We start from the raw sequence: 17,983 nt of genomic DNA, 5'->3' as shown, positions 1-17,983 counted from the left end.
ACTAAAAATGGAGAGAGATGGTTGTAGAACAAAATAAATTAAGAGATGCTACAGGATGTAAAATGTTCAATAAAAAAAATAAAAATCAAGTTTCCATGTGTCTGTTGTTTTTCAGTTATGATTTTCCAACCAGTCCTGTTCTTGGTGATAATTTCACTAGAGGTAATTATACCATTCGGGTGGTGATGTTGGAGGTAATAAGATAGAATTTCTGTTTCCAGGAGAATGGCTGGCCAATGGTGCTGTGGTGAACTTTGCAAACAAAGCAGTATCTCATTGGGGGTGGGGAAAAACATTTTGCCTCCTAGCTCTGCTTCCTGCCTCCTCCTCCCTTCCACCCCATAGTCTCCAGATGTTGCTGGACTCCCACCTTCCCATATAGCCATGCCAGTCCCAACATCTGGAGCTGTGTAGGTTCTTCACACCTGGCTTAAGCGGCTCCTACTAGTGTCTGAGCCCCACCTAAAGGTGACTTTGTGTAGCCCCTCTGCAGTTGGCAAAATCTACGCTCAAGAGACCCTCGGGTGTATTGTCTGAAATAAGCTGCACATCTGTATAGAATGCTAGAGTGGATGCCGGATTCAGCTTCACAAGACTCCCACCTTCCATGTGTGTGTGTTTAAAACTGCTCAAGTTTCTAGCCCTCGATACTGTAATTGAAAATATGTGCTGGTGGGTGGGTGGAGCCTATTGTCCCTAGCCAGAGAGGGAGGTGCTTCTATTTTAAGGTTTCCAAAACATGATTTGACCGCAGCTTTCAATCACGTAAAATGTAAATCATACAAAATCACCCCTGCTTTGAGCACAAGCCTGGCTTTATTTTTAAGCATGCAGGGAACATTAGGCTGCCGTCTTTCTGCCTGCCTACAGCGCCCTGTGCATCTTGCGCAAACACATTGACACCAGAGCATGTACAAAGTGTTTCCTGCTTCACACACACACATTTCCTTCCCAGGTGTTTCCTTCCTCTTTGTGGCAGCAAGGAAGATGCTGGAGAGAAGGATTCCCCCAGCCCAAGAGGACCAAGAGCAAAAAAGAGAGAGAGGTTTAAGCACCTGTGTGGAGAACTGGGGGGAGGTGGGGTGAAAAACGAAGTCCTCCCTTCTGCGCTGGCAACTTGCAGCCCTGACGCTCTGTTCCAGGGTGTGCATGTGTGCGTGCGCACTTGCCTTCAGGCCTACTGCTGGATGCGCCGGACTGACTGGATCTGGAAGGTCTGGGCGTGAGAGCCCCACTCCCGCCAGTGCTTGTAATCTCCGCCATGGTGGTCGGACTCGAGGATGTACTGGTAGCCACGGTAGCCGGGGTACTGGTAGCAAACCCACCTGCAGAGGAGGAGTTGCAGAGAGATACAAAAGCTGAGTTGCCCAGTTGGGGCCATGAAGAGCTGTCCAGGGAGCACAGCTAACACTCCACATCCTTCGACTGTAGAGTTGGAAGGGATTCCGCCCCCCCCCCCAGGTCATCCTAAATGGCCTGGGTCCAGTATACCTGAAGGAGCGTCTCCACCTCCATCGTTCTGCCTAGACACTGAGGTCCAGCTCCAAGGGCCTTCTGGAGGTTCCCTTCCTGCGAGAAGCCAAGTTACAGGGAACCAGGCAGAGGGCCTTCTCGGTAGTGGCGCCCTCCCTGTGGAACGCCCTCCCATCAGATGCCAAGGAAATAAACAACTACCAGACTTTTAGAAGACATCTGAAGGCAGCCCTGTTTAGGGAAGCTTTTAGGAAAGCTCTGGGCACCACAGTTCAAGAAGGACACTGACAAACTGGAACGTGTCCAGAGGAGGGCAACCAAAATGGTCAAAGGCCTGGAAACGATGCCTTATGAGGAACGGCTAAGGGAGCTGGGCATGTTTAGCCTGGAGAAGAGGAGGTTAAGGGGTGATATGATAGCCATGTTCAAATATAGAAAAGGATGTCACATAGAGGAGGGAGAAAGGTTGTTTTCTGCTGCTCCAGAGAAGCGGACACGGAGCAATGGATCCAAACTACAAGAAAGAAGATTCCACCTAAACATTAGGAAGAACTTCCTGACAGTAAGAGCTGTTCGACAGTGGAATTTGCTGCCAAGGAGTGTGGTGGAGTCTCCTTCTTTGGAGGTCTTTAAGCAGAGGCTTGACAACCATATGTCAGGAGTGCTCTGATGGTGTTTCCTGCTTGGCAGGGGGTTGGACTCGATGGCCCTTGTGGTCTCTTCCAACTCTATGATTCTATGATTCTAATGTTTGATGCATTACTGTATTTTAATATTGTGTTGGAAGCTGCCCAGAGTGTCTGGGGAAACCCAGCCAGATGGACGGGGTATAAATAATAAATAATAATAATAATTATAATTATCCAGTCTAACCCCTTGAAATGCAGGAATCAGCAACCAGGTGTGTGTGACCCAGTTGCAAATCCCTGGTAGGTGCAGAAAGTGCTGTTTGCCTGCTTGTTTCTAGGGCGGTTTGGTTAGGCCAGGGGTTGTCAACCTGGTCCCAACTGCCCACTAGTGGGCGTTTCAGGATTCTCGGAGGGCGGTAGGGGGTTCTATGGCACAAGCAGAACCCTCCTTCCATTGGGCACTGGTGGGCGGTAAGGAAATTTTACCCTCAAGAAAGATGCATTAGTGGGCGGTAGGTATAAAAAGGCTGACTACCCCAGGTCAGGCCATCTTGGCACATCTGGGGCAGAGGTGCCCGCTCTCCCCAAGATTAAGGGGGTCACGTTGCACGCGCATGACGTCACACTCGTCTCCTGGCAGTGTGCAGGACAGTGCTGCCTTCCGTGATGCTGCGTCCTCGATATTGAGGGTGCCAGGTCCCCTTCAAACAAATATCGGGGGGGGGGGGTGAAGACACCTTGGCCCCCTGGAGTTGGCATGCCCACACGGCACCCTTCCCTGGCCTCACATCTTGGCTCAGAAGCGGTCTCCTGCCATCGCCCCCCACTTACGCGCCGCAGTGGATCTTCATGGAGCCCACTTCGCTGTTGCTCCAACCCATGGCCTGCAGGGAAGGGTAGTCATCATGGACCTCCCACGGCTGCCCCATGAAGTTCTCCTTTTCATAAAGGGTGATCTTGGACTCTTTGTGGCTCTGTGGGGGTGGAGGAAAGAGCAAAGCAGCCCTCTTTTCAGTGAAAACACCTGTCCAAAATTCAGGATGCCAACTTCGCGCTGCCACCATAAAGGTAGGGATGTTCCCATGACTTCACAGCCCCTCCAGCACACAGGGCTCAAGGGGCCTGAGATGCGGGACAATAATATTAGGGTAAGATCTGTGCATGACACTATGTGCCAGGCAGGGGCTACCCGTGGCTTCAGCTGCCCAGGCCCTCAATTGTTCTCTCCCAGTTTTGGACACACTGGGACTGAGCTCTCTTAGCCTGTCTGCCTAAAAGCTGTTGATACGCTTCTTCTGCAGCAGTTTTAATTTAACTTGAAAAGCCGTGATGTTGTAATTCCTAACCCGGGGGGGGGGGGGTCCAAAGAGGGCTGGCCTTAAGCCTTTTCACCCCTACAGCAAGAAGTAAAAACAACTCCAGTTTTACCCTTTTGCAGAATTTCAGCAGCTTGCATATCGCTTAAATATTTTTTTACAATATTAAGCAGTTTATAAATGATGATGATGATGATGAATCTTATTTGTACCCTGCCCATCTAAACTAAATTAACAAACTCAACTCACACCTCCCCACACACCCAAATCTCTGGACTGGAGATGGTATTATTATTAGGCAATTTCATTTTTAAAAAACCTCCCAAGAATCTTATTTATTTATTTATGCTAAAGAAGAACTCTGTGAAGCTTGAAAGTTTGCATGCGGCTCAAAAAGGAGTTCTGTGAAACCCGAACGCTTGCCTCCTGAACCGGGAAAGCTGGTTCCTTCTCCAGGGAGGTCTCGTTTTAACAGGCCTGCGATTGTGGTCCTTGCATAATGCCGCGTGGCAAAGGCGATGGGACTCACTGCGGAGGAGATAGGGCGGAAGGACATCAGCCGCTCCACGTGGTAGGCATTGCTGCCGCTCCAGGCCTCCCAGCGGGGATACTCTCCGCGCTCCAGGACAAACTGCTGCCCACAGAAGTTGGTGTGCTCATAGCCAAACCAGCTGCGGAGAGGAAGGAGGAGACGCTCAGCAAGAAACCACATCACCACACCTTCCTCAGATGAAAAGAGGGGCATGTCTCACTCCCCACCCTCCTCGACCCCCCAAATTTTGGTCCCCCCACCAAGAGCGAGTGCCACCCCCATGACACCAACGGGGCACAGCGCACAGGCCCTCCACTGTCCTGAGAAAACCTCTTAGTCCTGATGTTATTTTATTCTTTGGTAGATTTGCAAGAAGAAAAACACACAGTCATAAATACATTTTAGAAAGGGGCAATATTTGATGTGGATACACAAAGCATTTTTTAAATTAACAAAACCAAGGCTTGTACTGCACCCTTCTTGCTGCCCAGGGCGGTCCTGCCCTCTGCTGACCCCTCAGAGCCAGCATGTGGTACGGGGCTGGGCCTCGTTGGTGGTAGCCTCTTCTCCTTGCCTGCTCTCCAGCAGCTGCTGCGAGCTGCCCAAGGGAGGAGGCAGCCATGGAGAGGCCCAGAAGAGGCAACAGGATGCTTCCTCACACAGGCAGCACTGCCACCACCCAGGACAAGCGTCGGCACATCGCACTCCCCGAGCTCAGCACTGGCAGTGCTGGAGGGGAAAAGGAGACATTCTGGGGTCAAATCAGAAGCTGGGATGGCTTTGTACTTCCGGGACTGTCCCTGGAAAATCAGGACACTCAGAGGGGATGCAACACATGCCCTCGTTTTATCCCACTGGCGGAGAGGGCGGTCTGCCCCACAGCAGGCCCTCGAAGAAGTGATAATCCGGTTCTCGTTATTCAGCCTAAATATAGCCTTGTGGGTAGTCCCGGACCGGTCTGATTCTGGGGCTGGGTTCTTGACCTGCCTCAGTCAGCTATGCATGAGCCTCTTGTGTAAAGGGAGGTTTCTCAATACTTTCCTTTCGCCTGGGAATCCCCAACTTGGTCACCTCAGGGGACCTCCCTGGCAACAGCTGGGATATTTTAACTGTCCTTTTTAAGACGGCAGCTTTTCACTGCTTCGTGTGTTTCTGTCATAGGAACCCCTTTAGATGCCGTTTTTAATTTCATGCCCTTCCTGACAACCTGTTTATTAAGCATCCACCCTGCAGGGACATTATTTTCATTATATTTTTAATTGAAATTGCAATCAGCAGCACACAAGAGGATGGCAGGGAAGACAAGAGCAAAAGGGAGGTGCATCTGGAATTTTCTTTGAGAACGCTGATTCGTTAAGAGTGCACAAAGCATGGACCCTGCGGGCTGGAGCAAAGGGCAACCCCATGTTTTCAGAAGGACTTTAGGCAGCCTATATTGCAGCAGTATGGACAAGGTGACTTGTGATGGAACAACAGTCCAACAGCCTATCTTTTATTAGCCTCAATACGGCCCGATGGATGTGCTTTCAGGAGCTGCTTGCGCCAGGGCCAGCCCAAGACATCTGGTCACTTGAGGCAAACCAGAAAATGGTGCCTCCCCCCCTCCAGGGAAGAAGCGATGGGCGAAAATCTACATTGGGAACAAGGTAGGGAATCACATCAACCATAGCTGATGGCAGTTGTGGGAATCAAAGGCCCTGAGGGCAGCCCCCACCATTCTCTCCCCATGGGTGTGGGGAGACAAGCAGCACCTCCTATTCCCCCAGAGGCTACTGCAGAGGTAGCATTTGGGGAGGAGGCTGCCAAGGAGGCGGCCAATCTAGCTTCCAAGGAGCGTGCAGCAGCCACTGCTGTCACTACAGCAGCAGCAGTAGTGGGCAATGCATTCCTTAGAGGCTGGATCTGCTCCTCTATGAACCCTGCTGCCTTAGGCAGCCGCCTACCCTTGCCTCATGGGTGGGCTGGCCCTGGCTTACACTGTTTCAACCCTTGGACTCCTTCAAGCAAGTTATGCATTCTGGCATAATATCCCATATAATTTTTTAAAAAAATATATTACATGTATAATGAGATTAACAAAATATTCTAACAATAGAAAGAGAGAAAGAGAGAAAGAAAGAAAGAAAGAAAAGAAAGAGAGCACGGTCAGGTAAGGAGATGAAAGATATAAATAAACACATAAAGGAAACTTGCACAAAAGAGGCAACACCACAGTGCTCCAGGAAATTCCAGGGAAATCAGATGCTACGTTGGCTATTTAATAGACATTTATTCTGATTTGTTTGCAGGGAAGCCAAAGCAAGCTTCCATCCCATGCTTTCCAGTGCATTTCCTCATCACTTTCCTTATTTCAAAAAAGAGGAGGGGGGGGGAATCCATTTTTATAGGGTGGGGGGCGAGCCAGTTTCTTGCAGAAGGCCTCATAATCAGCTCTAATTACACAACCCCCAATTTGCCAGCAGGTGGCTGGATCCGCAACAGCCTGGAAGCACCCTTTTGTGTTGTTTAAGATGCCTTGGAAACTTAAATCAAAAGGTGGCATATAAATGGGACGAGGATGGGGATGTCCAATGAACTTCACCCTTGCCGTACGTGGCTCAGGGAACCACCTTTGTTAAATCAAACCAAGGCTATGTTTCCTGCAGGCTACGGGCTCTGGAGGAGGGCCTTTGTGGGTTCAGGTGGGCTGGGCGGTTTTGGAACATGTGAGAACAGAAGGACACTTGCTATGGGGGCCCGTGTGACCCACAGTGGTGGGACCGCAGGAGGGCAGAGGGCTCTGCTTGAAGGCTTCCCAATTGGACCTCTGGCTGGCCCCTGTGAGAACAGGATGCTGGACTCAGATGAGCCATTGGCCTGATCCGGCAGACTCTTTCTTCTCATCTTCTTCTTAACCCTGACTTCTTGCTTTCGGAAGCCCCGCTACCTCCTGTACTCACGCGCCACTTTCCACCTTGAGCGAGCGCACGTTGTCGAAGCTGCACTCCACGATGTTGGGGCAGGAGGTGGCAAACTCCATCCGTTTGCCCTGGAAGTTCTCCTGATCATAGGCAGTGATCTGCAAGAGAGCGACACCGTCAGGCAGGGCAGGGCAAGGGCTCCCGCTTTCCAAAGAGGGAAATTTTAAGGACCTGCTTTTGCTGCCCTTGAAAGACACCCCGTTCCAGCATCTCTCAGCCTCATAGGAGGGCCAGCTTAAATATCTCTCTTCCACACTCTCTCTTTGCTCTGGTTGAAAATGACCCCTAGGCCAGGAATGGGGAGTCTCAGGCCTGGGGATCAAATGCGGCCCTCCAGGCCTTTCTGGCTGGCCCTCAGAACTTTTCCTGGGCCACGCCTCCTCCCTAGCCACACCCCTCCCTCCAGGCCATGCCCCTTCCTGTCCCTCCTTCAGTGTTTTTGCCTGGCTAGAAATTACTCTTCCTTGATGGGATGGAAAAGGGTTTGTGGGAGGAAAGGGTTATTGGTTTGTTCCTGTTCTTCTTTTTCTTATGTATTTTGTGTTCTCATTTTGTGTTTTTATGTTGTCAGTTTTAATAAACTTTATAAATAAAAATTAAAATAGAAAACAGAGGGATGGGTGTGTTAACATGTGTAGGAGCTAGCCTACTGTACTAATTTACACCCATTGTTCTGCTCGTCCACCACGGGCATAGAATAATAGAACTGTGGAGCTGGAAGGGACCCTCAGGGTCATCTAGTACAACCCCCTGCAATGCAGGAATCTGGTGCCCCCCAGTAGCCAGGCTGGCTCTAGACATTTGGCCGCCTGAGGCAAAGGACAAGGTGGAGCCCTCCTCAAGGCATCTAGAGAAGCCCATTGAACTGGCAGCTGAATCTTACTCTGACACTGTGAAAAGGAAAACACTAGCAGGCTAGTGAAGAGGGTACAAGGCAGGCATCATGGCAGCCTCACAGCTCCATCTCCTCCCCGCCCCTCAGCATCTTCCGCCTGAGGCAGCTGTCTCACTCTGCTTCATCATAGGGCTGGCCCTGCCCAGTAGGGGTTGTGCTCTATGGCCTGAAAAAGGTCCCTGCCCCTAATCTAATCCGCAGATCAGGTTCCAGCATGCCAGCCCCACTCGCCCAGTGTCAGGATGCCATTTTAATCACCCACAACACCCCTGAAGTAGCGTCACCCCAGGGTACTGTCAAATGGTGGCTTGGCTCCTAGCCACTTAGATTGCTGCCTGTTGCTGGAACCATTGGGACCAGGTATGACCACGAGGAGCAGGAGCCAGGAGGGCACCAGGCTGCCCCTTTGCCAAGGCCCCCTCAAACTTAAAGCCAACCCTGGCCATGAAAGCATAATCCACAGAATTGTAGAGCTGGAATGGTCACCTAGTCCAATCCCCTGCAATAAATCTGCCAGTCTTTGCATTGCCACAGGAGTCTTTGTGGCTCTCTGCCTGCGTTTTAACCACCGGGACGTACCTTCCACGTGCCCACCTGGGCCGGTTGGGGGTTTATCTGTGCCATCTTGGCTGCGTGGCTGAGTTCTAAGGGAAAGAAAAAACAGGGGGAAGCATCAAACTTGTCCCAAAATCTGCATAGGTGCCCATTTTGACAGCAAGGTCCTTTCAGGTTCGTCCTTGCTGCAGACACAAGTGCTTCCAGGAGAGGGCAGTGTCTGGCAGATGCGGGGCCCCAAACTCACAACGTAGATTTCTAAACCCCAAAAGCAAATTTAGGAGGCTCCCACCTCACCTGCAATGAACAGAGGTGCAAGTTTGTCCGGTTTGTGACTGGATGACTTTTCCTGTCTCTCCCCTCAGTTTGTGTTCCAAAATGGGACAGTGGTGTGCAGATAGGCATGGACTCATCTGTCAGTTTCAGATTCTAACTTCTGCATCAGCATTTATTTATTTTTTAAGTTCTCGTGAAATCCATCAGAGTTTTAGTGCCAATTTTTCCAAATATACACATTCTTGCATGCAGTTTTGCCTGATAGGCACATTTTTTTTTGCAAGCGATTTCCCCTATAATTTTAATATGTTGATTTCATTAAATGCACATTTCCCCCATAGGCATTATTCATTTGGAGAACAGCATCACAAAATTCAGAGATGTGCAAATCTCAAAGAATGGCTGTGTTTCGATCTGCGTATTTTTCCGCAAAGTTAAGAAGTGGATCAGTTCACCTACAAAAATGCACAAAGTAGGGCAGTGGAGGTGCAAATTGTTATTATTAGCTACATCTATCCTCAGTTGAGAGCCAGCATGGTGTAGTGATTACAGGATTCAAATCCCCACTCGGCCACAAAGCTCCCTGGGTGCACCCTTGGGCCAGTCCACTGCCTCTCTCAACCTAACCTACCTCACAGGGTTGTTGTGAGGATAAAATGGGGTGGGGGAAAACCACATACACCACCTTGAGCTCTGAGGAGGAGAAGTGGGATAGCAACGCAATGCAAATAGGTTGTCCAAGACCTGCCATTTTCCTCCAGTTTGATTATGGGGGGGTTCAATTTAAGAGACAGCCTGTTGGGAGAATTTCTTTCTGGACAGGAGTCTCGGTCTTGATGAATAAAGTCCAGACGGGGGAGAGAATTTGGGGAAGGGGGGTTTTCTCTGGAGTGACTCACCTCGCTCGCTGAATGGTGACAGTTCCTCCATGGGCCGCCCTGCTGCCTGGACCGTCCCTGTTTGTTTATATAGGGCCAGCGTCCCGATAGGCACCGGGCAAGCTTTGAGCTGCGGTCAGCACGATGCATTCTCTGCCACTGAGCCTCCCTTGATCCCCAGAGATTTCAACAGCTCGCTTCCACTGTCCAAGTTGCATTCTTGGCTGAGGGTGCATCCAATCGCCCATCACCCACCCAGGGTGGGGGCCGCCTGCAGGAATGCCTGGCTAGTGTCTGGGGGAAATGAGAAGGGGGAACTTTTAGCACAGCACCCATCTATGGAACTCCCTCCCACTGGAAAGAGTGGTGGCCAACCTAGATGGCTTTAGAAGAAGATTGGACAAAGTCATAGAGCAGGTGGCTACTGATGGCTACTGGCCACAAAAGCTATGCTCTGACTCCACGGCTGCAGGCAGTGATGCTTCTGAATACCAGCTGCTGGAAACTCCAGGAAGGGAGAGGGCTCTTGTTCTTGGATCCTGCTTCCAGGCTTCCCATTAGAGCACCTCGTTGGCCCCTGTGAGAAAAGGATACTGGACTAGATGGGCAGTGGTTCTGATCCAGAAGGTTCGTAGAATGGGAATCTCAGGGAGCGGGTTCCTGTACCTAATGCTACATTCTGCGTTTTCTGAATTATGCCAGTTGTACCCAGACCCCTCTAGGCTGTTCTGCTCTCTCATGTCCCCCTTTAGCTTCAGCGCAACTTGGCCACTAACAAGGGGCACTAGCTAAAGGAGACAGCTAGGGATCTTATACAGCAAGCCCACAAATTACATGGGGGTTACGTTTCAGGGGTCGTGTCTAAAGCCAAAATATAGTCAAAACCCATTGGCTTCAACAGCGGGTGGGAATGCCGAAGTCATTTTTCCTGGAACCCCACTCCATTTTAAAAACTTTAATTTTTTTGCCATATATGTAAAGCATGAATGCACACAAGTTAAATGCACATAAGTTGAGGGCTTACTGTAATAACCACATCCCAGGGCGAGAGCTGCAATAGCATTGGGCTAGGATCTGAAAAAGGAGCAAATAGTTTTGAGTTTTGGAGCTTGTTGGCATGAAGCAAGATATGCTGTTGCTTTTGAGCAGCAACGGGGAACCTGCAGATAAGGAGAGAAATGTGGCCCTGCAGGCCTTTCTGTCTGGCCCTTGGGACTCTTCCCAGGCCACACCCGCTCTCTCCAGGCCACACCCTTCACCAGTCCTCATTCGCCCCCTCCTTGAGTGCATCAATGAGTCAATGAGTCACTGAGCTCTGGTAATGCCTCCTGCTTGTCTGGATAGAGGGCAGAGAGGGATGCTTCAGTGCAGGTGCAGAAACTAGCCTACTGTATAAAGGTAAAATTTGCATTCATTGCTCTGGCACCGCCCACCAATGGTATGTGGCCCCTTGGAAGGGAAATGTGGCCCTTGGGCTGAAAAAGTTCCCCCACCCCTGCTGCTTTTGAGGGAGTAATGGTTCTTTAGGACAACCATGGCTTATCACTTTTTTTGCATCCCCCCAGATATTGTGAAAGACGCACAAGATTCTGTGTTTCTCTCTCCCAGGCTAGGGCTGTGGAACTCCCTTCTGCCCAGGAACCTTGAAACAGCTAAGTCTGGCCAATCTCCCAAGATGCCGGGGAGAGGGGTCACTTATTTTCTAGGGGCAGCATGCTGGCTTCTCTCTGCCCCTCTGGGAAGCAGGCAGGTGGGCCTAGAGCCCGGCCCGTGGCTTCCGCTCAGAGGGATTGCCAGTGGCGGCCCACAAGCTGCCACCTCAGCACTCTGCCTGGCGTCTGAGCGAGCGCTTTTGTTTTTTGGCAAATGAGCAATAGAGAATTGAACAAAAGGCACCCTGCCTCTCCCCACCTCCTTGGCCTGGACCCAGCAGCAGGCTTAATGGAGGGACTCCGGAGCTGCAGTTTGAGATGAGCCTGTCTAAGGGAGGGTGAAAGGGATGAAGCATCGCAGACAGTGTTGGCAGCCATTGTGGAAGCATCGGATGCTCCTCCTGATAGCCAACTCTGAATTTCATTGCCAACCTTCCACTCAAAATGGTTTACAAAAGAAAGAGCAAAATAAAATTTTCACTTGAGAAAAAGAGCAATAATTCAATACACACAGTTAAAATAACAACAGGCTAAAAACCAAATTAACTCACATCAATGGTCACCTGGTAACACCACCACATCCCAGGATTTGATTCCTCCCATGATGCCCACTGCTGGTTTGTGGCCCCTGACAGATTGCTTGGCTGTCAAGGGAATGTGGCCTTGGCAGAAGAAAAAGGGTTGTCCTCTCCTGGACTAGACTACAGCACCTAAGAGACAATATACTATGAACAACCTCGGGCACCTGCTCAGAGTGGTGCAATAAAGGAACACCCCAAAGAGCAAAATCAGTCAAGAGTCTTGTTGTACCCTAAAGACTAACAGTTTTACTGCTCATGGGCTAGCATCTACAACGTCAGATCAACCAACAGGAATCTGAAAGACTCTTTAAATGAAGCATCGATTTTGGTGGAGAAAGTTGAACTTTGGAAAAGAGAACCTAAATGTTCTGCCCACTGGATGTTCAAAGGAATAGCAGCCCAGTCCTAACCACGTTTACTCAGAGATAACTCTACTGAATAAGCGCAGCAGGTAAGCAGGGTTAGACTTGCAGCCTTATGTAACCTACCGGTAAGCATGAGACTCAGCAGAATTCATCCCATCCCACTCATTCATCATTCATCCCATGCTGGTGTTCCAAAACAAAGGTGGATGTGCCTTTTGAAGCAGAGTCCACTAGAGGGCAGAAAAGTTGTTCAAATAATCATTTTTAAAAGGAGAAAAGAAATCTCCCTATTATTTTAATTGAACTTGGCATCCAATAAAGAAAACAGGTCAATACGCTTTGCTATGTGGAGCAAACGTCGAAAAGTGCTCTGTGTACTTACAATTGTTTTCTGTTTGCGTGGAAAGAGAGGTGTCTATTTATTGCATTATCTGTCATAAAAATCTGTTACCTGTTAACCATAAGAAAGGAGTGTGTCAGGAAAGCATAAGTGGTCCAGCATGCAGAAGTCAAAGTTTTGCCCCTATTGAAGTGAGTCTGGGCATGCCACCCTCAACTCAGGCCCTGATCCAAATCCCTGCATGGGGAACAGTCAGAAAGCCTTATCAAATGAAGCGCAGATGGGGTCTCCCTTAACAAAATGACTAGATGAGGAACGTCTGCTAGAGATTAAAAGGTTTTGTTCCTAACTAATGCAGAATACTCTGCTATCAAGTCCCTATCACAATATATATTTCTTTTTAAAATGGCCTCAAATACAACAGAACCCTTGTAAACAATAGGATGCATAATGGTTGACAGCTCTGTTTCATCAATACAGACAAGTCTGCAAAAACAACAACAGCAATGCCCTGATAACTGAGACTAAAACACCAGTTCATAACTTTTCTCTCAAAACAAATGTATACCTGGCCAGTTATTGTTTTGTACATTGATAGACCTGTTATAGCAACTCAGTCTAAAGCTGACAGTAGAGCAGGGTGCAAGAGGGGGGCTGCAACAAAACGTTGCAGCGCATCATCTTTTAGCAGGAGGACTGCTCCTGGCCAGGGTCCCAGCCAGCTGTTTCCCCCAAGCTGGGCATCCTACCCTCTCTCCCCACTCCCCATTTCTGTTTTCTCCCCTGAAATGATACTCAAAGTTTGTTAAGGGTGCTGGGAACTACAGTTCCCATGATTCTTTGTGGGAAGGTGTGTGCTTCAAATGCCTGGTGCATACCTGTTGCAGCCTCATTTGTGAGCACAGAAGCGCCGAGTTCACCCAAAACTCCCCCAAATAAAACAGCTGCTAGAAATATGATGCAAAAAGAATTGGGGGACTAGAATGGGGGGGGGGGGAAAGAGGCAGAGCTGTCCCTTTGACTGAAGAAACATGAGTGGATTAATTGTTTGAATAGCTTAATCTGTGCAAGTGTTCGTGGGGATATAATTTGCATGTGCCCAATGAAGTGTGCCTAGGATTGCAGTTTTAGTTGATTAAAGAGATGCCCCTAATGAACTGAGCAACAGGCTTCACAAAATGTTGATTAGTTTTTAATTATAGTGCTGAGAAATCCATGGGTGGCAGGCACCCTGTTAGAAAAAAGCATTCCTCCTCCACCCTCACCCAGGAGGGAATATTTCTTCTGAGATGGCGCCTGCTGTTAACATTCATTCTTATTGTGCCATCCACTTCGCTGGCACTTAACAAAGACAGGGCAGGTCTCTGCCTCAAGGACCTTACAATCTAGGGACGGGGAGAAATACCCCCTCTGCCCTCTGGACCTTATGTAAATGCATGCAGATATAACCGATGCATGAAACCTTGTGCAATAGATGGATTAATATCACTTTAAACACTTGTCGCCTCTAGATGTGTTTGTGTGTGTGTGAGAGAGAGAGAGAGAGAGAGCAGCCATTTTGTGATGGCGCCCACAAAACTTATTATATAAAGATAAAAGAACTGGACCTGTTTGTTTGTTTTTTTAATCAAAAGGGGTATTGATTACCAACAATTGAGAGTCATGCTTACTGGGAAGTAAGCCTCATTTGGTGTCCTCACTGCCTGCCTTTTCCTCTCAGGGAAGCTAATGATAATGATAATGATATTAATAATAATAGGTAACAAAAACGTTGCCTGAGGGAAAAGTCCTTCAGGGTGCCAAATGGGGCTTGCCTTTGCGAGGGTAATAATAACAAGGTAATTAATGATGCTAATAACTCAGAAGTAAGTCCCACTAAAAAATAATAACTCAAAAGTTAAGTCCCAGCGCTTCTTGACCCTGACTAGCTTTCCCCTCAGAGAAGCTCAGTGCCAGTCAGGGCGCCCAAAGGGGACGACAGACTCCTGAGTAAGCGGTCCCACTTACTTGCGAGTAAGCCCCATTAGATGCCCTGACTTCCCCCTCAAGAGAACATTTTGTCGTGGTTGGGGACGTTATCATGGCCACCATTAAGAGCTTCTCTGAGGGGGAAGTCAGTTCGACGCAAAAGGGGCTTGCTAATAGGAATAATCCCCTGACTGACGCGGCCTACTCGGAAGCAAGCCCCTTGAGAGAGACCGCCTACCTTCCCCCTGAGAAAGAGCATATTCTTCACTGTTTCCCCCCGAGGTTGTGCCGCCTTCTCACCATTACCGCCCCCAGCGCTTGCATGAAAGCGAAGGGACCCCTTCATTTCAGTGGGGAGGGAGGGAGGTCTACTCTGAGTAGGACTTGGCGGGCCAGCAGCACCCATTATTCCCCTCTGGATCTGCGCGTGAGGGGAGCGGGGCGGCCCTGCTCTGAGTTCGCCACGAAGCCGCTGAGAGAGACCCCGCGGCGGAGGCCCGTGCCTTTCAAGGCGGGCGGTCTACTCCGAGTAGGGTCTTCCCCGCCCCCCCCCGCCTCTTCCCCGCCTCGCCCCTCCGAGCTGGAGGGAGAAGGCCGGCCTCTTCCCGCTCCTCCTCCTCCTCCTCCTCCTCGGCGCCCGCCCCGTTCTCCTCCTCCGCCGCCGCCCTCCTGCTCCTCCTGCTGGCGGGCTGGGCTCGCTCGATGCCGGCCCGGGAGCGGCCGCAGGAGGCGGAGGCAGCGAGCAGCCGGGGCCGAAGGAGAGGCCGGGCCGGGCCTCGCCATCCAGCCGCGCTGCCCGGTGAGCGAGGGAGGCGAGGGGCCGGACGGGGGGCCCCGGAGGATGGAGGCGGAGGGGGACGCCGCCATCGCTGTGGGAGAGGGGCGGACGGCGGCGAGGAGGAGGAGAAGAAGCGCCGCCGCCGCCTCCTCGGTGTGGATGTTTTGGGTTGGGGTTGGGAGAAGGCGTGTGGCACCGTGCAAGCGCCGCTCGTGTGAAGGGAGCGACGCGTGCAGCAGCGGGATAACGCGTGTTCCCTTCCGGGTTGCATCCGGCTGACTTTCCCTCAGGGGAGGCTTTCCCTCTTGGGTTGGGATGAATGGGCCTGTGTCAGTCGAGGCGCCCCTTGACTCCCACGGGTCGCCATCCCAGAGTAGACCCGTTGAGATCCATGGGCTGCGCTTAGTCAGGGTGCTCCTTCAACGGGGTTCTCCTCCGAGGAGATCCACCGGGATTAATGGGCCCCGGGTTGGTCGTGGTGCCCGTAGTAACTTCAGCCGGCTCAGCGGAGTCTCCTCAGAGGCACTCAATGGGCCTAAGTTGGTCCTTCATTTCAGCAAGGAATAAGGTTGGGTGCAGCCCATACACACGTTGGTCTTAAAGGTGCTACTGGAAGGATTTTTTTTTATTTTGATTATGGCAGACCAACACGGCTACCTATCTGTAACTGGACCCATACACAAGAGTTTGTGTGTGTTCTTTATACCCATAAACTGAGGCACGCAAATGTAGGTCTCCTTGAATTTTGGAATTCCTGAATTTAGGAGAGGAGCCTGTCCAGGGTTTAAAGATGCTTGGGAATGTGCTTGGGGAGGGGGGTTGTTGCTGTTTTTGCAGGGGTGTGTATGTGTGTCACTCTGCCTACAGGTGTGATTGCATGTCCACACAGGTGGGAGGAGGCAGGTTGTGGGTTTAAAGGTGCTTTTGTGCAAAGGGTGTGTGTGTTCACACACAGCACATACTGATGCCACCTGTGGCAAAAGATGTGCCTCTCTAATAGCTTCCTCCCGAGTTCAGCTCCCCTCTTCCCCCCTCGCCCTATAAAGTAGCCTAGGTGTGTTGGGTGCATAGTCCTCTCTGCCTGTGAGAAGCAGGTCTTGGGGAATGTGTGCATGAATGGTATAACACAGGTAGCAGAAGTCATGGTCCTTGTGTTTCTTTCCCTCATTTGCATGTGTGCACATGTTCTTTATATGCACATTCACACATTCATCTGGGCATGAGCAGGAGGCAGGTCCTAGGTGTGTTTGTGCGAAAGGATGCATGGAGGGTGTGTGTGTGTGTATGAGAGTGAGGTTTGTTTATGGTCTAGTCTCTCTCAAATACGCATTCACTGTGTACCTGTCAAAATACGTACCTTTCTTGTATGCACACAAACATGTGGTTCCTCCCTCCAGCTTTGAACTGACCTAGGTGAGTTGCAATGTGCAGTTCTTTGCGAGTGAAAAGCACCTCCTGGGTTTAAATGTGGTGTGTGTGTGTGTGTGTGTGTGTGTGTGATGATCTTGGAGTGACCAAACCTTGTGCTCTTCGAATAGCCAGATCCTCCAGTGTTGTGTTAAAGTGATAGTCTTTGTCTCTCTCACACAGCAAGGAGGTGTCAAAAATCTCTCTTGCCTCCATCCTTCGGCTTTGTCCCTATTTCCAGGCTTTTGAATTGGCCTAGGTTGCGTTGTGAGCATGTCCTGAGAAGGTAGGTGTGTGTGCATGAGAATGTTATATGGAGAGAGAATATCTAATGTTTTTTCTGTCCACGGTAAACATCCATTTGGGTGTGATTTGGAAGGCAAGCCATGGGTTTTAAAGTGTATTGATGTGTGAGATACAGACAGGGAAGGGCTTGGCTGTCTTGCTCGCGTGCACAGAATTGTAGATTGTGCGTGTTAAATGTGTCGGCTTGGACATTTAATACACACCTCTTTACCCTGGCCTTTGACACCTGGGAGATATATATTTTAGGACCCACTTTTTTCTTTTGATCCTAATCTGTTTTAATACTATATTTTTTAATTGCTATAACCTGGCCTAGGACCGCATAGTAAAGGGTGGGGAAGAAATCTAATTAATAATAAAAAACTGATATGAGGAGGGAAACAATATGAGGAGGGAAACGGTGGACACCATACCTTGAGAGTTCAGGGTGTGTGCATGTCGGTCACACCCACAAGGTTTTGGTGGTGCTTTTGTGTGTGGCTACAGTGTACCACTTCTCCCCAATCTAATATGTGTCACATTCCAGGTTTGCAAAGGTTGGATATCTGTGGTTGGGTGTGCATAGCTGTTTTTTTTTAGGTAGTGGGTATAGTGGTGGCTGGAGAATTATTGTGTGCACACGTATGTAAAGAATGAGGGTTGTTTCCTCCACCCCCCACCCCGTATCCAGGGTGGGCTGCCATTAACTCTTTGCTAGGATTGCATTTTTTGTTTCTTAAAACAGCTGTATGCCAAGCAGCCATTCAGCAAGTGAATATTTTCTGGCTAAACAGCAGCTGTAAATTGGGTGCAGCTTTGCTTTGATGTATGCACAGTCTGTGGTTGCCTGGCTTTCTGGGGGATCTGTGCATCTGTCCTGGTATTAGAGGAGGGGCTGTAGTTCAACAGTGGATCATATGCTTTGCACGCATTAGGTCTCAGGTTCAATATCTGGTGGTATCTCCAGTAAGGCTGGGAGCAACCCCTTTGTAAAACCCCAGAGAGCTGCTGTCAGTCAGTGTCAACAATACTGAGTTAAATGGATTAATGTTCTGGTTCGGCATAAGACTGTTTCCTAAGTTCCTGTGGTCCG

General features: G+C 49.8%; 2 protein-coding genes across 18 annotated transcripts in view; one reads left to right on the top strand and one right to left on the bottom strand.

Annotated features, from left to right (window-relative positions):
- Window positions 1–797: 797 nt before the first annotated feature.
- CRYBA1 (crystallin beta A1) lies at window positions 798–12,633 on the bottom strand. 7 transcript variants are annotated; one of them, XM_080983251.1, is made up of 8 exons: window positions 12,564–12,633; window positions 10,539–10,588; window positions 9,536–9,808; window positions 8,385–8,449; window positions 6,890–7,008; window positions 3,948–4,089; window positions 2,934–3,076; window positions 798–1,325 (listed from the first exon to the last, which is right to left on the bottom strand). In XM_080983251.1, exons 3-8 carry the CDS (start codon window positions 9,564–9,566, stop codon window positions 1,178–1,180), a joined length of 648 nt encoding a protein of 215 aa, XP_080839377.1. In that variant the 5' UTR covers window positions 9,567–9,808; window positions 10,539–10,588; window positions 12,564–12,633; the 3' UTR covers window positions 798–1,177. The 7 variants fall into 7 exon arrangements, with proteins under 7 accessions (XP_080839377.1, XP_080839376.1, XP_080839374.1 ...); XM_080983250.1 differs by having other exon boundaries at window positions 10,551–10,588; XM_080983248.1 differs by lacking the exons at window positions 10,539–10,588; window positions 12,564–12,633 and adding exons at window positions 11,718–11,876; window positions 12,495–12,539.
- Window positions 12,634–15,091: 2,458 nt separating this feature from the next.
- Window positions 15,092–17,983, top strand: part of MYO18A (myosin XVIIIA) — a 146,974-nt gene continuing 144,082 nt past the window's right edge. For all 11 annotated transcript variants that reach the window (XM_080982729.1, XM_080982728.1, XM_080982724.1 and 8 more), the window contains exon 1: window positions 15,092–15,219. The gene's annotated coding sequence lies outside the window, so the exon portion shown is untranslated. The remainder of the gene's footprint in view (window positions 15,220–17,983) is intronic.

The sequence above is a fragment of the Podarcis pityusensis genome (assembly GCF_964106645.2).
Source record: "Podarcis pityusensis genome assembly, chromosome: 15".
NCBI classification, from domain to species: domain Eukaryota; kingdom Metazoa; phylum Chordata; class Lepidosauria; order Squamata; family Lacertidae; genus Podarcis; species Podarcis pityusensis.
The sequence above is the reverse complement of the archived record's forward strand: the minus strand, read 5'-3'. Positions and strand labels throughout refer to the sequence as shown.

Coding starts and splice junctions, on each gene's coding strand:
- CRYBA1 (XM_080983251.1), bottom strand. CDS start 9,566: ATGGAGGAACTGTCACCATTCAGCGAGCGAG. Junction 7,009..8,384: donor CCCAGGTGGGCACGTGGAAG/GTACGTCCCGGT, acceptor GCTCTCTTGCAG/ATCACTGCCTATGATCAGGA. Junction 3,077..3,947: donor TCCGCCCTATCTCCTCCGCA/GTGAGTCCCATC, acceptor CCACCCCCACAG/AGCCACAAAGAGTCCAAGAT.